General features: G+C 48.5%; 5 protein-coding genes across 5 annotated transcripts; 1 reads left to right on the forward strand and 4 right to left on the reverse strand.

Moving 5' to 3' along the window:
• Positions 1-4,537: 4,537 nt before the first annotated feature.
• Positions 4,538-6,591, reverse strand: LOC9651666 (WD repeat-containing protein DWA2). Its single transcript, XM_002968941.2, has 13 exons — positions 6,514-6,591; positions 6,354-6,437; positions 6,158-6,290; positions 5,981-6,092; positions 5,828-5,927; positions 5,645-5,769; positions 5,509-5,587; positions 5,369-5,457; positions 5,269-5,314; positions 5,148-5,215; positions 5,025-5,095; positions 4,915-4,973; positions 4,538-4,861 (listed from the first exon to the last, which is right to left on the reverse strand). The coding sequence occupies exons 1-13, from the start codon at positions 6,550-6,552 to the stop codon at positions 4,808-4,810; spliced, it is 1,059 nt and encodes a 352-aa protein (XP_002968987.1). The 5' UTR covers positions 6,553-6,591; the 3' UTR covers positions 4,538-4,807.
• Positions 6,592-7,155: 564 nt separating this feature from the next.
• On the reverse strand, positions 7,156-8,327 carry LOC112345997 (EARP-interacting protein homolog). Its single transcript, XM_024673901.1, has 5 exons — positions 8,227-8,327; positions 8,046-8,175; positions 7,851-7,945; positions 7,552-7,612; positions 7,156-7,398 (listed from the first exon to the last, which is right to left on the reverse strand). The coding sequence occupies exons 1-5, from the start codon at positions 8,325-8,327 to the stop codon at positions 7,156-7,158; spliced, it is 630 nt and encodes a 209-aa protein (XP_024529669.1).
• A 1,016-nt stretch (positions 8,328-9,343) lies between these two features.
• LOC112345998 (fucosyltransferase 2-like) lies at positions 9,344-10,855 on the reverse strand. The gene has a single exon (XM_024673902.1). It carries the CDS (start codon positions 10,853-10,855, stop codon positions 9,344-9,346), a length of 1,512 nt encoding a protein of 503 aa, XP_024529670.1.
• Positions 10,856-10,960: 105 nt separating this feature from the next.
• On the forward strand, positions 10,961-12,810 carry LOC9651667 (4-hydroxyphenylpyruvate dioxygenase). Its single transcript, XM_002968662.2, has 2 exons — positions 10,961-12,410; positions 12,460-12,810. The coding sequence occupies exons 1-2, from the start codon at positions 11,143-11,145 to the stop codon at positions 12,617-12,619; spliced, it is 1,428 nt and encodes a 475-aa protein (XP_002968708.1). The 5' UTR covers positions 10,961-11,142; the 3' UTR covers positions 12,620-12,810.
• Positions 12,811-12,913: 103 nt separating this feature from the next.
• LOC9650922 lies at positions 12,914-14,004 on the reverse strand. The gene is made up of 2 exons (XM_002968942.2): positions 13,608-14,004; positions 12,914-13,539 (listed from the first exon to the last, which is right to left on the reverse strand). The coding sequence occupies exons 1-2, from the start codon at positions 13,866-13,868 to the stop codon at positions 13,072-13,074; spliced, it is 729 nt and encodes a 242-aa protein (XP_002968988.2). The 5' UTR covers positions 13,869-14,004; the 3' UTR covers positions 12,914-13,071.
• Between the last annotated feature and the right edge of the window lie 2,917 nt (positions 14,005-16,921).

Here is a 16,921-nt window from a genome sequence, read left to right on the forward strand (position 1 = left end):
AATGAGTGTCCAGTACAATCCCATGAGCACCAGCTCCCTGTATCTAGCACCTGCACGCAAAATGGTGTCAGACGGAGTCTGGCACAATTTTGGCATACCGGTGGTCTAACGCGAGGAGGAGGGTACCCCACCGACTAGAGCAGCATGGAGCTTGGGCTTAGACCCAAGCCGGACACAGAACAAGGAGCGACACAGCCCAGCGAGAGCCAAACTAATGTCTCAGGTGGTCGGACATGCATTCCAACCACTATCCCTATTATACATTTGGAACCCCCCACAGCTCCCCCCCCCCTTGAGGGACACACGCTTTGGGCTTTCACCCCAAGCCTCCTTTAGTACAAGGAGTTAGTCTCTGGGACAAGTCTGAAACTTACTAAATATGGAATGGCCTTAGATTGCGAATTTAGACACGGAACAAACACCATTGTGTTCAGGCCAATTTCTACATTTTGTAGATATGCCAAATGAGCGAATCTAGACACTTTCCATAAATAGCATATAAGACCGAAATGAGACCAACACTAAGAGCATGATAGCGAAGGTGTTTGGCAGACACAGTAAGCTATCATTCAGCGATATTGAGGGACTAGTCTCAATATGTAGGGGTTTTTGATACTAGCAAGTGCAAGCCAATGACAGGAGTTTCTCAAACTAGGCCGAGTATGCTCAACAAGAAACACATAGGGTTCCTACCTTATGTTTATCCGATTTAAGTACACAGTCATTGACCAGTTTTTCAACTAGCTCAAATGGGAACAATAAAGGAAACCAACTATACCGACCTTCTGCCGTCATGGCAATAAGGAAAGAGTGTCCGTAAGGACTAGCCAACAAGTATTTTTTGATACCCAAAGTCACATTTGCGACACTACCCCTACTATACTTTTGGAGCTCACCAAACCCCCTAGGGTCTGGGAGACGAACACTTTGGGTTTTCATCCTTGGACTCGAAATCAGACTTGGACTCAGACTTGGATTCGGACTCGAACTTGGTTTTAGACTCAGTTTTGGTCTCGGTCTCAGTCTCGGTCTAGGTCTTGGTCTCAGTCTCGGTCCCAGTCTCGGTCTCTTTCTCGAACTCAACCTTGAACTCCATCTCGGTTCCATCTCGGACTCCAACTCGAGTCCATCTTGGGTGTATCTCGGACTCTATCTTGAACTCTATCTTGGACTCCATCTTGGACTCCATCTTAGGTCCATCTCGAACTCCATCTTGGACTCTTTCTAGGACTCTTTCTCAGACTCCATCTTAAGCTCTATCTTTACACTTCCATATGTTATGTGTTAGTCCTCTTGTGTCTCTTTTCTAGGAACTCACTTATTGCTTGTTTCATGCTCATTCCTCAAGCACTTCGTTGGGAGTTCCACTCTCACTCTCAAATTTTTAAGTCAGAGCTTTTATATGAGACATAGATTTCTAAGCCCCAAAATGGAGCCAAAAGGGTGCCATGTGGTAGTGGCCGAAGTAGAAGCCAAATGAGCATAACATATTTGGACTAAAAGCTCCAACTTGAAAAGTTGAAAGCAAGAATGGAACTCCCAACAGAGTGCTCAAAGAATGAGCACGAGGCAAGCAATAAGAGAGTCTCTAGAAAAGGGACACAAGAAGACTAACATATGATACATGAAGGAGTCCGAGATGGAATCCGAGATGGAGTCCGAGATGAACCTGAGGTGGACTCGAGATGGAGTTTAAGATAGACCCGAGATGGAGTCCAAGATGGATCCGAGGTGGACCCAAGATGGAGTCTGAGATGAACCTAATATGGAGTCCAAGATGGACCCGAGATGGAGTCCGAGATGGAGTCCAAGATGGATCAAGATGGAGTCCGAGATGGACCCAAGATGGAGTCCAAGATGGACTGAGATAGAGTCCGAGATGGACCCGAGATGGAGTCTGAGATGGAGTTTGAGATGGATCCAAGATGGAATCCGAGACAAGACCGAGACCAAGACTGAGACCAAGTCTGAGTTCGAGACTGGATCTTTGGAACATGGGGATAAAATCACCATTAAGGGCTCTCTCATCAAGCAATTGCCCCTTTTCCAGTTGACTTAAGGGGAGAGAGATAAGGTGCGCTATAGTTGATATTGGAGCAAATGGCACAAGTTCGATTCCCATTGATTAGTGACTACCTAAAATATAATATACCCTTGAGCAAGGTATATTCCTACCCCTAAATTTGAAAATGGACATCATGCGTACATCCTTCCTCTTGTGGAGCATTCCAGACAAAGGTATCCATCTTAAGATTGTGGTATGGGTGGATGATTAGTTGCCTCATATGGAATAGCTAGTTTACATAATGGAAGGATTGGTAGATTGAGTACAGAAATGGAGGTGTTAGTTCCCCTTGGCCCGTGGAACCTTGGGGCATAAATAGGGATAAAATAGGCCACTAAGGGCTCTCTCATCAAGCAATTGCCCCTTTTCCAATTAACTTAAGGGGAGAGAAATAAAGTGTGCTACAGTTCCTTCGCTCCTTGGGTTATATGCTCGGAACTAACACCTTGGCCCGTGGAACCTTGAGGGATAAATAGGGATAAAATAAGCCACTAAGGGCTCTCTCATCAAGCAATTGCCCATTTTCCAATTGGCTTAAGGGGAGAGAGATAAAGTGCGCTACAATTCCTTCGCTCTTTAGGCTATATACTCGGAAGTTGCTCTGTGGTTCGGTTTTGTCACTCCCTAGCTCCATGCTTGGGAGTTTGGCTCCTTTCTTTCGTTTAGTGGCCCAAAGCCCTGAAACTCGGGTTCCACACCACTGTCCTTTGGACACATGGCATTTATCACGTGGCATAAAGAGGGTTTAGGTTCCGCTTCATGGTGTTATCCTATGGTAAATCACTATAGAATAAAGGGTAAAAACTATATGCGCTACATTTGGTATCAAAGCAATATAAGTTGTTGGGTGGAAGCACAAAGTGATCATCCCCCCCGGGGGGGGGGGGGTGAGGTACAAAAGAGTATAGTAGGGAGAGTTCGGGGGTTGGACTCTAGTGGAATTAGTTTGGCCAAGAAAGGCTAGTGTGGCTAGAGTGAATATAGACAAACAAACAGGCTAACTTGGTAAAGTGTTCAAAAGCCGACTCTAACTCCCTTGGGAAATCAAATGGTTGATGCTCCCAATGCAAGTATGGGTGGCACTACCTACTTGGATACCTAATGTGGCTTATTAAAACCTCACTTTAGCCACTTGGCTAATGCACTCAAAGGCGGATGGTGGGGAAAGTACCTATAAGGCTTGTGCAAGGCCATGGTGTTTCGAAATATTATCACAAAGTCCCAGACTAAAGAAAGGAAAAGGAACAATCCTTTTGTATGGTGACCAAAGATGCGGTTATGTGGCAAGGAAATCTCAGAGGCAAGTGGGTGATAGTGGTCAGGTCTATGGGCTTTGACCCAGTGGTAGTGTTGGCAAACACGGACGTGGACAAAAAGAGACTTAGTGGGACTAAAAAAAGGTCCACAAGTGCCAAATCATGGTGACGTCTGCAATATTTGGAAACTATGATCATTTGAAGCATCCTGCAAGCTTGAGTAGCACAAGCGCCAGAATGGTCTGCTTCGTAATGTTTGTGCCACTTTGGAATTAATCTGGCACAAAGATCCTGGTGTTCGGAGAATAATCCACGTCCAGAGCAATGCATACGCCAAGCCAAAATTCCAAAGATGCTACTCCACAGGCTCGGGTCACTTCTCTGGATCGATGGCAAGCTGTGCTTGGCGGTGGATCCTATCCAGATACTAGAGATATTCCTCTGGAGGAGCAACGACACCATGGCCATCCCCAACCATTTCCAACGCTGGGATGCTTTTGAGGAGGCCAAGGCTGGCAAGATGGAGTTCATGGTCTAGTGCCGTACAACAGCACTGCCAGGATGTTCTCGTGGCTGTGGTTCAACTCACCCCCGACATATATGCAGTTGTGCGGGACAGGGTCATCACCGGATCCGTATGTTCCAAGATTGTGAGAGGCAGAACATAACCAAAACAAAGTTCTAGTCTTAGACTGAAGTGGACCTACAATAAACATGTTTATATGCCACTGTGGAACATATGTATAATCAAGTGCATGCAATGCATGAAAGAAAAAGTACATTTTAAAGCCGAAGCTGTCCACGCATTTTAGCTTTCAAATCTCTCCATCTTGTGTCTCATCTTTCTTGTTTCTTGCCCTCGTAACTGACAATGCACTCGGGAGGCCATATAGTGGTATGATCCCCATCTCCGACCAGCATGACAACACACACAAGTTCGAGATGCCTCTGAAAGCCTGGGGCTCATCACCACACCTCAAGGAAGACGCCCAAAAGTTGATGATCAGGGTGACGAAGCATCTAGAATCACCACCGCAAAGCTTGCTTCTTGGAGCATAGCAACGGGGAGCGACCAAACTGGACTTTTTCAGGGCCCAGTTCCAGGTAGCAGCAACAACGCTTTAGTGAACTTGATGAGCTGTGGCGCACTTGGATCCACTTGGAGTTATGTTGTAGATGGATTGCGATTGAATCCAGCCATGTTTTGGTAGTTGAAGGCCTGGGATCTCAAACCAGTTTTTAAATTGATGATCGGCTCCTCCCTGCTTTACTCGGACAAACTCGAGCAAAGTGTTTTCGACTGCGTCAAGCTTATCCAGCTTCTAAATCACCAAGGCTTGCGCCAGGGACCTGGAAATAGTTTGCGCCACGCATGCCAGTGCTGCGTTGGACCGGTAAAATGAAAATCAAAGACCTGATGCTGCTTGCCAAAGATCGGAAGGGCGGGGAGAGCTCTCTGCTGATGAGTTGCAAGACATGGGCTCTACTACTTGCTGGTCAGCTTTTTGCGAACTGCTTGAGTGACGTAGTCGATGTAAACCTGAGTGACAAACGGATGTTAGAAAGGAAGCTCTGTACAAATGAAAGACTTACATTGCCGTCGTATGATAAAGATGCAAACACCCAGGGGTCTCTAGCACTCCACGCGATGCCTGATTGACAAGCGGTTTCACAAAAGGAAGTACAAAGTGTGAGAAACAAACCGTAAATGCTGTCTTCGTGCTCGTGATGAGAGCGAACAAGGGGATCCGAAATCTTTGGAGAACTCAGAGAACTGAAAAGAGATGTAACAACGAGCCAGCGTTTCAATCGAGAGGTTCACAAACCTTTTAGATTTGCCTTCGGCGGGAGGAGGTACGTACCAAAGGTTCACCATTGCATCGGTGCCTGCGCTCTTCAGCTCAACCAGTATAGGTTGCACATTCAGGAGTGACAACAAAAGCTTACGAGAATCAGTTCTTCGTACCGACGGTTGTATTGTACTCGCAATGTCCTACAACTGAGAAGTTAGCACAACCCGAAGACTTATCGAGGAGCAAATAGTCACCAGTGTGCATGTCCAGGCAGTTCCGATAGTGGCATACCCGACATCCTCAAATCCCATACTCGAACTTTTGAGTCGTCTCCAGAAGTAACCTGAGAAACCGACAGGCACTCGAATCCAGAGGACAAGTTTGATGATCATACTATTGTGTGCTGCCGTTTTGGATTGTAATCCAAGTCACGAACTTGTCCTGCATGAGCTTGATCCACAGTGCTCGCTTCTCTGGAACAAGACACACATCAAGTTTCAAAAAGAAAAAAACTTGCAGTAGGATCTTACCTCATAGTTCGCAGATCCCAGCACTTCAAGGAAGTTCCACACGCAGTGGCGACGATGTCTACGTCGTGAGGACTCCAACAGCCTCCGGCCATCTGCTGCAAGCCAGAAGAGACACGCCCCAGCTCCTGGCACACAAACGCAACACTAGTATCTCAGAAAATCTCGGGTTTACAAACTCTTTACCTTTGCAGGCTTTCCAGACGGATCCAAATCCCAGACATATAAATTCTCAGCGTCGATGCTAACTATCTGGTGATGTTTTCCTTTCGGGAACCAAAGAGTGCTGCAAGGAAGGGAAACATGATCGGTGTAGAAGAGAGAATACACTCTACGTACCATTTGATGCGCTGTGTATGTCCGTCTAGAGAGGCTAGTTTTTGCAAAGGCGTGTTTGCAGCACCCCTTGCTCGCTCCGGTAACTTCCAGATTGCAGCACCGAATTCACCAGCTGCACAACGAAGAATCAATAAGAAACAGGGAGAAAACTAGTAGAAGTTGCAACCTACACCTTACCGGATGCATACACAGTGGACAAGATGCTCACATCAAACGGACAAGCCGAGAGTCCCCAGATCTCGGAAGGATGCGTGTATAGTCCATCGAAAGCTAGAGCTCCGGTCTTGTCTCCAATTTGCAAGAGGTGTATCTACATTCCAACCAAAAGGAAAACAAAACGAAGATAGCGAGCGAAAAAATCTCCACTCCACACCTCATTCTCCTCCCGCAGGCTCAGCGTACCAACAAGAAATCGCGTCCGCTGCGTGTCAGCTACAACAGCCGCGATGCATCTAGCCTGAAGAACAAAAATGATCATCCGCATTGTCAAGAGTCAGATCTGCGATCGATCCAGCGGAAGAAACAAATGGCACCTGGTACTTGACGCCATAGGTGTTCTGCGAGCCTTGCATCGCATCCTCCTCTCCTCCTGCCCTAAAATGATCGTAGAATATTCGAAGAATTTGATACGTTTCGGCTCCACATTTTAGGCACCTTCTCGTCGTGCTCGGGCGCGAGCTGGCGCATCTGGTACAAACGAGAAAATTGTTTCGAAGTTTGCAATGGAAGGATTCTTCCTGGAATACCATGGAGGGTTTCTTCTTGGTTTTCAAGAATAAAATTACAAGTCTTAGAAGGTGCTCTTTCGCGCTTTGAGCTAGAGACCAAGTTCATGAGCACTGTGTTGGATTGTTACATGCTTGACATGGGAGAGGGATTCAGTTGCTCACTGTCGTCCCCGTAAGATCGAGAAGTTTGCCACTTTCATGCCTGGTTTTACTTTCTTCCAGGACACCGACTTTGAAATCGCGGTCCGTTTTGAGGCGGTCAACGCGGTCAAGGGCTGGTAGTCAACGTGAGATGACGCCTCATGACAGATTTTTTATCAACTCGAGGCCACATGCAGACGCCGAATTAACGCTGCTTCGACTGAGGATCTAAAATACGTGGACGATGTACTATAGCATTAGGAAAATCTTCTTAAATTTCTTTGAATCTCAGGTGCTTTTACCTGATCATCTCGACAACTGGGCGCGTACGATCATGGTCTGGTCCGAGCCATTGATGCCATGGGTAATAGCTTTAAGTTGCTCCTTCTGGTTTTTGTCGAAATAATGCTTCTCATCCTCTGCTGCGAGTACGTGCTTCCGAGGGACAGGCCTTCTACGATCCGGACTTGATGAGAAAACCAAATACACGTTGCGAGTTGAGTCGATTCTCATGATGGAATTCGCGACTTGATCCACAAGTGCCACGATCTGGCCAAAAGCTTACATCACCCAGAACGCATGCAATGGAAAGTAAAATAGAAGAGCTTGTTGCTAGTTTGGTTTGAACATGGACTCAAGCAGTTTGCAAGAAGCTGACCAGAAAATAGCCTCGCGTCAGTATCAAACGTAATCGATGTATACCTGAAGGTAGCAAGGGTTTTCTACCAGTAAAAGACATACATTCCCGTCGTATGATAGAGATCTCTTTCACTTCAAGCGATGCCTGTTTGACAGATTAACAGACTGTAAAAGGATGGGACACAAACCAAAGATGCTGTCTTCATGCTCGTGGTAGGATCGGACGAGAGGATCCGAAAGATTTGGAGGGCTCACAGCTGAAAGAGATGTAAGTCACACGCAAGTGTTTCGATCGACAGACCTGTTAGTTTTGCCTTCAGCCGGAGGAGGTACGCACCAGAAATTCACCATTGCATCGGTACCTGCGCTCTTCAATAAGTTGCACATCCAGGAGTGACAACAAAAGCTTGCGAGAATCAGTTCTTCGTATCGATGGTTGTATTGCACTCGTAATGTCCTGTGATCCACAACCAGAAGATACAGAAGTGTGCGTGCCCAGGCAGTACCTGACATCCTCAAATCCCACATCGAACTTTTGAGTTGTCGCCAGAAGTTACCTGAAAATTCCGACAGGCATTGAAACCGAGACGAGAGATGAACAAGCACACTGTTGTGTGCTGCCATTTTGGATTGAAATCCAAGTCACGAACTTGTCCTGCATGAGCTTGGTCCACAGTGCTCGCTTCTCTGAAACAAGAGACATATCAGGAAGAAAAATGCAGCACTTGAGGATCTTACTTCATAGTTCGCAGATCCCAGCACTTCAAAGAAGTTCCACATGCAGTGGCGACGATTTCTATGTCGTGCAGACTCCAACAGCATATTCTACAATTCATCATTGTAACAGGCTAAGGTGATGCTAGTGACAATAGTGTCCAGTTTGGTCGAACCCCAACCGAGTGCTGACGTGGCAAGTGGGTGTGTGAGGGTTCTTGGTTTGTGCCCCAAAATCCGGAAGAGTCACCAAAAGCTCTGGAAAGTAACTCACCGCAAGCCATTCTTGGTATTGACATAACTACTGCAAGAGAAACCTGCCCAAAGGTACCAACAGGGTTTTTGTGGGGAAGATGGGAGGAAACAAGCAATAGGTGTTGGGTGTGAGCATGTTCGGTGTTCTTGTGTTTCAAAGGTTGATCTCTCTTGAGAAACTTTCTCTAGTTTCTTTGTTTGTGTCCATGAATGGAGAGCTGGTCCCTGTTATGGTGGAGATGAGGGGCAGCCACATTGCTGAATGCTCTCACAAGCAGTGTGTGACTATCCATTCCTGGACTATTTACAGAAGATTGACAATTGCTAAATTAAGCATCATGAGTGAGCAATGTACACAAAGTTTGCTTTGTGTGGCATTGGAAACTTTCAGTGAGAACCTGAAGGGCATTGCTGGAAACTGATGCAGTAAATCTAGGCAAAGGCTTGGCATAACAAGAAAGCTAAACAAGAGAGCTGTTTGAACACTTTGTGCATGTGAGAGGAAATTTATTGTGGCTAGTGTTATAGCATGCTAACAATTCCTTCTTGGGGAATGGCAAATATTGAGGCAAATGCTCTTTAGGTGTAAGGAATGAAAAAGAGAAAATCCCAAGGGTTGTGTTTGCTAAGCAAATTGTTGAAAGGCCAAATTCAATTGTAATGGCTTTGAGCTCAATAAGTTATAATGGCTCTAAATTCTCTAAGGATTGTAGAGAGTTGATTTTGATTCTAGTGGCTCAGATAAGAATGAATGTGACCTTATGTCATAAGTGGATGTCAGCTTGGCTCAGAGCATGGAGGTTTGATTCTATAAATATGACGCAAATCCAAAAATGTAAGAGAGAATAGGTCCGTACATCTTAATTAAGGGTTCTTCCTCTACATTTTAGGGTTCTTGCATTGGGGAGCGCCATTCTTTCGATCCTATCAACTGGATCCCAGTCGGTACGTCTTGGCAGCTGCGTACATTGGGCTCGAATCTTGGATCGCTGCGGCGCTTGCAATCGCATCCGTACGGCGCCGCGGCGTGGAAGCAGGGATCCATGGAAATCAGCCTGGAGCAATTGGCGGTGGCGCCGCGATCGTCATTGTCAGCGAGGAGGAGCCACGGTTTGATCCCGGCCAGGCCCTGGGCGACGTACCCAAACGTGGATCCGGGGCTGGTGACGAGCTCGTCACACATCGACAGCAGTACCATCTCCGCCAGCGCCTTCTCGTCGTGCTCCAAGTTGTCTGTCCTCTGCGATTCTTCGTGGCCTGGGGAGAGAACTCTCACGACTCCATCCGATTCCAGGGAGAAATTTCGTAGCCTCTGGAAGAAGAACCGATCCAGCGATGTCACGAGCGCCGTGGTCTTCGATCTGGATCTGTTCGAGGGGAGATCAAAGAGGCTGTTTTGGAGGAGGCACTGGATCATCGCTTGGGCGAAGCTGGATTGCGAGTGCGGTCGCAGGCCCAGATTGGGCGCGAGCTGGCGCATCTGGATCCCGATCAGCTTGCTCGAGTCCGCCATGGAGGCTTTGTAGAATCTGGAAGCTTGATCCCACACGGAGTTGGATGGTGAGAACAAGTAGCGCCCAAGGTGGTGGAACACGACGGTCTCTTGCTCCGCCGGGAAGAGACAATCGAGCTCGGCCTTGAATCGCGGCACCGCGTACAAGCTGGGAGCGTAGTACTGGCTACTCCGGATCGACAGCCACGCCACTCGATCGCCCAGCGCGCGCTGCTGCCGCTCGCAGAAGAAATTCTCGCCCAGGCTTGTCTCGCTGATGATGTCGATGGAGAGGTGGCTGCCGAGCACCCGATCGAGATCGTCGGCGCAGAAGCGATGATCGAACTTGGGCTTGGGATCGCCGAGCGCGAATTTGTTGAGGATCTCCCGCGAGACTAGCCAGGAGCTGCGAGGGAATGGCTCACAGAAGAGATTTGCCATGTCCTCGCCGGGATCGATGAGGAGCACCCTGTCCGTGAGGAGCGCGTAGAGGAAAGTGGCGGCGATGGACACCATCTTGTTGCCAAGGCCGCTGAAGTTGATCCACACCACGAATTTGCACTCGCTAGTCGTGAGATTCCCGCGGCGATCCCAGGATTGGGGATGATTTGGAGCGCAGCGCGCGTGGAGATCTTCGTACGAGCGCAGTCTTCTCGCGAGGCTTGTAGATGGGATGTTGCGATCGATCGCGGCTGCACGGTAGTATAGGTGCCGCTGGAGCCGGCTCTGGCATCGATCGTTCTCCCGGATGGGCAGCAATCCATGCAGCGATTCTCTATCGCGAGAAGCTCTCGAGGAGGAGAAGTAACAAATTCCTTTGGCTACCTCCCAGATCCGAAACTCTAGAACCAGCAAGTAGATAGAAATCGCGAGAATTCCCGGCACTAGCATTTTCGTCGCGCCCATCCGGCCCAAAGTTTGGTGATCTCCAAACTCCCGAAGTTTGAAATTCCAAAGCAACGAATATTCTCTGATTTGTGCCAGGGTACGGAGACCCCATGCCGTCCGTACGTCTCCGAGCTCTCAGGAGCTATGCTGTGCCTCTACGCTAGGGTTTGTGGCAGCGCAGCGAAGATCCGGGGCGCTCTCCACATCGGTACGTCTTTCAAGCTGCGGGGATCCCGAGCTCCATTCTCCGCGGCGATCGCCTGATCCGGACGGAGCGGCGCGAGAGATCGGAGGGGAGCGACAAGATGGACAAGGTCGCGGGATGGGTTGGAGGAAGCCTGGCGTCGGCATTCTTCGCGTCGCTGGAGCGATCGTCGTGCGTGACCTTGTCGACCACGGACACGGACGACGAGGAGGATGTGCCGCTCGAGGTCCGGGTGGATACCGGGCACCAGAGCAGCGCGTCCTGCGCGGATCATCAGGGCTACAAGCTGGGGCTCGTCGGCCACGACAAGTTCGTGAGGAGCAATCCCATGTCCGATCGCTTCGGTGTTCTTGGCTTCCACCACGTCGAGTTTTGGTGTGGCGACGCCTCCAACACCTGGCGGCGATTCGCGTGGGGGCTGGGGATGCATCTGGTGGCCAAGTCGGATCACAGCACAGGGAATCACACGTACTGCAGCTACGTGATCAGCTCCCGTGAGCTCGTCTTCGCCTTCACTGCTCCTTACTCGTCCAAGAAGGCCGACCAGGAGCTCAGCCAGATGCCACACCCGGGCTTCTCATCGAGCGACGCACGGCGGTTCTTTTCCATGCACGGGCTGGCGGTGCGAGCGGTGGGGCTCCTGGTGGAGGATGCGGAGGAGGCTTTCCGGAAGAGTGTTCTTGGCGGAGCTCTGGCGGTGTTTCAGCCCCAGGAGCTCGCGGACGAGGCCACCGGTGCGAAGGCTGTGATATCAGAGGTGAAGCTGCTCGGGGACGTGGTGCTGAGATACGTAAGCTTGAAGGGATTCTCGGGAGCTTTCTTGCCGAATTACACGCCGGTGGAGAGCCTCCCGCTCACTTCCGGGTTTGTGAGGCTCAGCTACGTTGCGGCGAATGTTTACAACCTTCTCGACACCGTCAACCACATTGTCAAGTTTACGGGATTCCACGAGGTGGCCGAGTATACGACGGACGACGTTGGGACCAAAGACAGCGGCTTGAACACCATGGCTCTTGCGAGCAACAACGAGACGGTTGTTTTTTCGCTGAGTGAGCCGACTTACGGGACCAAGCGCCAGTCGCCCATTCAGACTTACCTGGAGCAGAATGAAGGCTCAGGGATCCAGCGCTTGGCTCTTCAGTGCGACGACATTTTTGGGACTGTGAATGATATCCGTGATAGGATCGATGCTGGTGGCTTTGAGTTCTTGCCAGCTCCTGGTCCCGAGTATTATGATTCCATGCGCGGAAAGGTTGGCAGCGTTTTGACTGAAGAGCAGATACTTAAATGCCAAGAGCTCGGTATTTGGATCGACAAGGACGAGCACGGCATTCTCTTACAAATATTTACCAAGCCCGTAGGAGATAGGTACGTGTGTCGTATTTCCTTGGCACGACCTAAGTTGTTTTCTACGCAGGCCCACCCTGTTTCTAGAGATCATCCAGCGTTTTACTTCGATCGAAAGCCAGAGTTTTCAGGCGGACAAGTTCGATGTTGTTGGGAAGGATAACTTTTCGGCACTGTACCGATGCTTGGAAGAGTATGAGAAGACTCTGGATGCAACACGGCAGATTTAGCAATGTAACTTACTGGTTCGTCGACAAGCAGCAATGAGCTACTCAAGTAAACGCTGTGCATCCCCTTGGACGTTGGGTAGGATCGTTTGATTGGGAGGAGTATTTCAAACTTAAATGCGGGGGTGGCAGTTCAGCGCGAATGAGCAGATGCAAATATGTGTTACGAAATTGAATCAGATGGTAATGTGGGATGTGGGAAGAACAATCAGAAAAAAAGAAAAGAAAAGAAGGAAAGTCCTCTACGGAACTACGCAAGAAGAGAACTCAAGGACTGTGCGGGGGAAACTCATCTCGTACATTTAGCCATTTTTCTTCTTCATTCATCGGCGATGACTTGAAACGTTGGAGAACGAGTATCAACACGATAGTAGCTACTGCGCGACAAAAAAATTCACGAATAATTTGGAACTTGAGCAGCGGCAGGCTGGGACGTAAAACCAATCGGTTTTCGTTCATGCTTTGATCTTCTTGGGAGCTGCTTGGTTGTCCAAGACGACGTAGCTTCCACACCTGGGACAGTGTGGATTCTTCGGGGACAGCATGACGTACATGAGGCAGCTCTTGCATCCGGTCACTATAATTCCAGACGAGGAGCAGTCGTCGCAAGAAGAGGTCCGTTTGTGGTCCAAGTTGGTCCCCTCGGCGGCCAGTTTTGATGAAGAAGAAACAGCTGCTAGATTGCGTGGAGAAGTCGGCTTGCATCCTAAATTCAGTTCCAGGTCCAGGTGCTCTTCCAAGGTGGAAGTCGGGCTGTTGTTTTTCGCGTGGTGAGCTTTGACGGAGGTGGCTCGGCTGCTGTTGCTCTGGAGGAGATCGAGGCAGAGAGACGAGCTCCGATTCAACGAGCCGGACTGTAGGAGCCGGGGATCGTCAATGGTGCTCAAACCGGTGCTACAGTTGACGAAAGTTATGGAGCCAGACTGCGGCAAGAGAAGAACTTTCAGCCAAGAGAAAGGAAGAGGAATGGACAGCAATGAGTTCTTGGTACCTTCAAGTCGAGGCGCTTCTCCCATCCGGTTGGAAGCGGTGGCTCTTTTTCGTGATCCAGATGGACAGTCTCCGAGGATTGGCACGGACGGATTGCTGGCGGAAGCGGTCCCGAGCTGTCGACCGGCTTTCCCATCATCAGGCTGAGGATCTTCTGGGGGTCCTCGCTCCAGGCGTGTGGCTCCTTGGCACTTGTCGTCTTGATCGAGCTTGTGCACAATTCAGCAGCCTGCCAGCCCAGCTCCATTGTTGCAACTGTCATCCGGAAGTGGAAGAATACGAGGCGAAGAGGTGGAAGGAAAGATGGGATAGGACGAAGAAGAAGAAGAAGAAGAAGAAGAGCAGCAGCAGCAGCTATAGATGGCTAGATAGAGTGGAGGAAACGGGGGAGAAGGGAAGAGCACAGGGAAAGGAAGATTAGTATAGAACGAGAACGTGAGGGACGTGCTTTGAATAGCAGCGGAGAAGCGTAAAGGATGCCAAGACTCTCCCATGAGCTGCATACAATGATAAGTAGGCGGGCGAGCTCTTTGTCCGGCCAGCCAGCCAGTATTTCTCTTCAGAAAGGTGGGGTCTGCAGCCCGTGCTTTGCATTAAATGCAGGTATCTTTAAGCAGCACTTCTCAGCAAGTAAGTATGCGATCTCTCCCCTCATTTTCTCCTTGCTTTCCGTTTTTTGCTAGTTGGCTTTCCTGGCTGCTGGTGGTGGTGGTGATTGACTAAGCAAGCAAGTAAGTATGCGATCTCTCCCCTCATTTTCTCCTTGCTTTCCGTTTTTTGCTAGTTGGCTTTCCTGGCTGGTGGTGGTGGTGGTGATTGACTAAGCAAGCAAGCATTCATGCTGGCATTTGCATTTGCATTGGCAGTGATTACATGCTCTTTGTTGAGATCTCGCCGATTTCAATCCCATCATATACTGAAGTCCAAAAATCTCTTTAACCACCCGAAACAGGGAAGACGAGGGTGGGGGGGCCTCTCAAGTGGTGAAGTAGCTTGCATCAAGCCAAATCCACCTGACGCTCAGCGGCAGCAACAGCATGAACGAGGTGAATTATGGAGAGGGTGTGTGGTCCAACAAAGGAAAGCAGCAATGACGGAAAGAAAAGTGAGCGACTTTATCAGGCGTGCATTAAACGTAAGTAGTAGCCAATGCTGGTAAGTATATATTCGGGTTTTCTTTCCTTTATCTTCGTGTTGTTTCCTCCTCCTTGCTTGATTCCGCTTCCGTTTTTGTTTTCGTTATGGTTTGAGTTTAGCTGCATTAAGTTAGTCTAGATGCTGGTTCCTGAGAGTGCGGGTGGGATTTACAGGTGGTTCAGAGGAAGCACTGTTTCCCATGCCATCTATCAATTAATGCTCTCTGACAAGTACATTCATTGCTTTCCAGGTCGCCACCACATTTTCTTTGGTCAGCAGAAGGCGATCACAGCAACAAGCAGGAGAGAATTCGTAACGCAAAGCAGCTTTCGTTCCTCCTAATCGGTATGTTAAAAGCGGAGAGGGTGCTCCTGGCCTGGCTGCTTTAAGCTCGTTGAGGTATCACAATTCCTGGAACTATCTTTTGTTATGATCTCTCCCTTGTCCCTTTTTTTTATTCTTTCCCCTCCTCGACTTTTAGGCTTTTGAGCTTCTTTCTTTATTGCTTTAGCCTTTGGGTTTGATCGTGATGCCTTCACATTCTCAGCAGAATTCAATGCGTCGCGCTAACAAATTTGCTTTTTGCTACATTGCAGCCAGGCATCAAGTTGGGGGACGGGTACTTTGACATTACCTGGCATTTTTCCCGTCTATCGTTTTCCCGCTTGTGCTTGCTGGTTGGAAGCCTGTAAGTTAAGACATATCCAGTTACAGTTACCTAACTATTTCAGCAGGGACACCACCAGCGGACTCGCACTATTTGGCCAGTGCATATCACTGGAAACGTTTGTTTGGAAGCATCCGCTTTTGTCAAGCTTCACGCTTAGACATTTGTTTACCCGCCTGCCAGGAGAGCAACAAGACTTTCGGGTGTCCTCCGAGGACATACAAGCTTGGACTTTCGGAGGTTATTTTATTCTGTTGAGATCATTATCACTGGCATTATCTCGTTGGAGTTGACCGGGTGAGTACGCTTCCCATGTTTTTTCTTTGTTTGATTCGTTTTCTCTTTCTCAAGCTTCCTAAGTGATTTCCTGGTTGGTTTGGTGTTTCAGACTTTGGGCGGTGGTGAATTACACCGTCCAGCTCTTAAGGCACATCCCAGAATCTATAATGGCTGCTGCAGTCTATTTCCTTCAGAGCACACATGCTGAAAAAAAGTACCTAGTGTCGCTCTCGGGATGCATACACCATGCAGCAGCAGTTCATTACTATCTACTAGCGACGATGTACAATGCTTCAATGGTTCGATTGAAAGCTTGGTAGGCCTTCAATGGTTCTGTCTGGCGTTCGTTCCTCTCTCCTCAATGCAGGTGTAAATTTCTTCAGAGCGGCCATGAAAGTTTTCAGGCCATGGAGAGCTTTCAGCCATCGTCACAAATGCGAGGTTGCGTTTCTCTCTTTTATTTGCAATTGTTTCTTGCTGATACTTTATTGTTTCTTCCTTTGTTTTCTTTCTGCTTGAATTGATGCTGACAGATGAACGCTATGATCGAGCAATGGTTGGTAGGACATTTCTCATGGAAGTTGCAGTGGTAAAGTAAGTTGTGCTTTGATCTCCTCATGAACTTTGTAGTATTTTTTCTTCTTTTTCAGGTACGCTGATGCTTTGAGCTGCAAATTGCTCATTGTGTCGGCGTGAAATCAACATCCCACAGGTAAAAAAACGAGCAATTTCCTTCCAAGCTATTTGCTTTTGTGGCCGAGGTAAACTATTAGATTTGTTTCCTCATCCTTGAATGTTGACAGGGAGATGCATTCAAGGAAGGTGTTGGCACAGCAGTTATTGAAAACGTTGAGCAATTCTGTCTGGTGTCTCTATTTGGGATCTTATCCTGTGTCTCTTCTCGCCAGAAGATATATCTCATGAACGGTGTGATGCTTCAATCAGGTTGGTTCTTCCTTTTTTTCCTTGATATTAATTCGTTTTAGAAACATTTTGTTTGTGCATCGGTAGTGTTGCTGGCTGTTGGCATTCTAGCCAGTGAATGCATCCTAGCTGTGTACTGCACTGGTGCGTGGCTGCTACTTGGAAATCTAGGATCATGGATTTCTGTCCATATTTTTCTCTTCGCCGACTTCTGAAACGAAGACCGACTTTTTGAGTATGTTGAGTATGTCATCGACAACTGTTCTCAATATCACAGCACCGGGAAAAGCTACAAACGATAAAACAAA

Source organism: Selaginella moellendorffii, unplaced genomic scaffold (assembly GCF_000143415.4).
Source record: "Selaginella moellendorffii unplaced genomic scaffold, v1.0 SELMOscaffold_11, whole genome shotgun sequence".
Lineage (NCBI taxonomy): Eukaryota > Viridiplantae > Streptophyta > Lycopodiopsida > Selaginellales > Selaginellaceae > Selaginella > Selaginella moellendorffii.

What these genes read in the sequence shown, in the direction of transcription:
- LOC9651666 (XM_002968941.2), bottom strand. Translation starts at nt 6,552, where the DNA reads ATGCAAGGCTCGCAGAACACCTATGGCGTCAAGTACCAG. An exon ending in CATACACAGCGCATCAAATG is followed by an intron (nt 5,928 to 5,980) that starts GTACGTAGAGTG and finishes CCTTCCTTGCAG; the next exon opens with CACTCTTTGGTTCCCGAAAG. An exon ending in GCCGAAGGCAAATCTAAAAG is followed by an intron (nt 5,096 to 5,147) that starts GTTTGTGAACCT and finishes ATCTCTTTTCAG; the next exon opens with TTCTCTGAGTTCTCCAAAGA.
- LOC9651667 (XM_002968662.2), top strand. Translation starts at nt 11,143, where the DNA reads ATGGACAAGGTCGCGGGATGGGTTGGAGGAAGCCTGGCGTCGGCATTC. An exon ending in ACCAAGCCCGTAGGAGATAG is followed by an intron (nt 12,411 to 12,459) that starts GTACGTGTGTCG and finishes TTTTCTACGCAG; the next exon opens with GCCCACCCTGTTTCTAGAGA.
- LOC9650922 (XM_002968942.2), bottom strand. Translation starts at nt 13,868, where the DNA reads ATGACAGTTGCAACAATGGAGCTGGGCTGGCAGGCTGCTGAATTGTGC. An exon ending in AGAAGCGCCTCGACTTGAAG is followed by an intron (nt 13,540 to 13,607) that starts GTACCAAGAACT and finishes CTCTTGCCGCAG; the next exon opens with TCTGGCTCCATAACTTTCGT.
- LOC112345997 (XM_024673901.1), bottom strand. Translation starts at nt 8,327, where the DNA reads ATGATGAATTGTAGAATATGCTGTTGGAGTCTGCACGACATAGAAATC. An exon ending in TGGGATCTGCGAACTATGAA is followed by an intron (nt 8,176 to 8,226) that starts GTAAGATCCTCA and finishes CTCTTGTTTCAG; the next exon opens with AGAAGCGAGCACTGTGGACC. An exon ending in ATGCCTGTCGGAATTTTCAG is followed by an intron (nt 7,946 to 8,045) that starts GTAACTTCTGGC and finishes TGTGGATCACAG; the next exon opens with GACATTACGAGTGCAATACA.
- LOC112345998 (XM_024673902.1), bottom strand. Translation starts at nt 10,855, where the DNA reads ATGGGCGCGACGAAAATGCTAGTGCCGGGAATTCTCGCGATTTCTATC.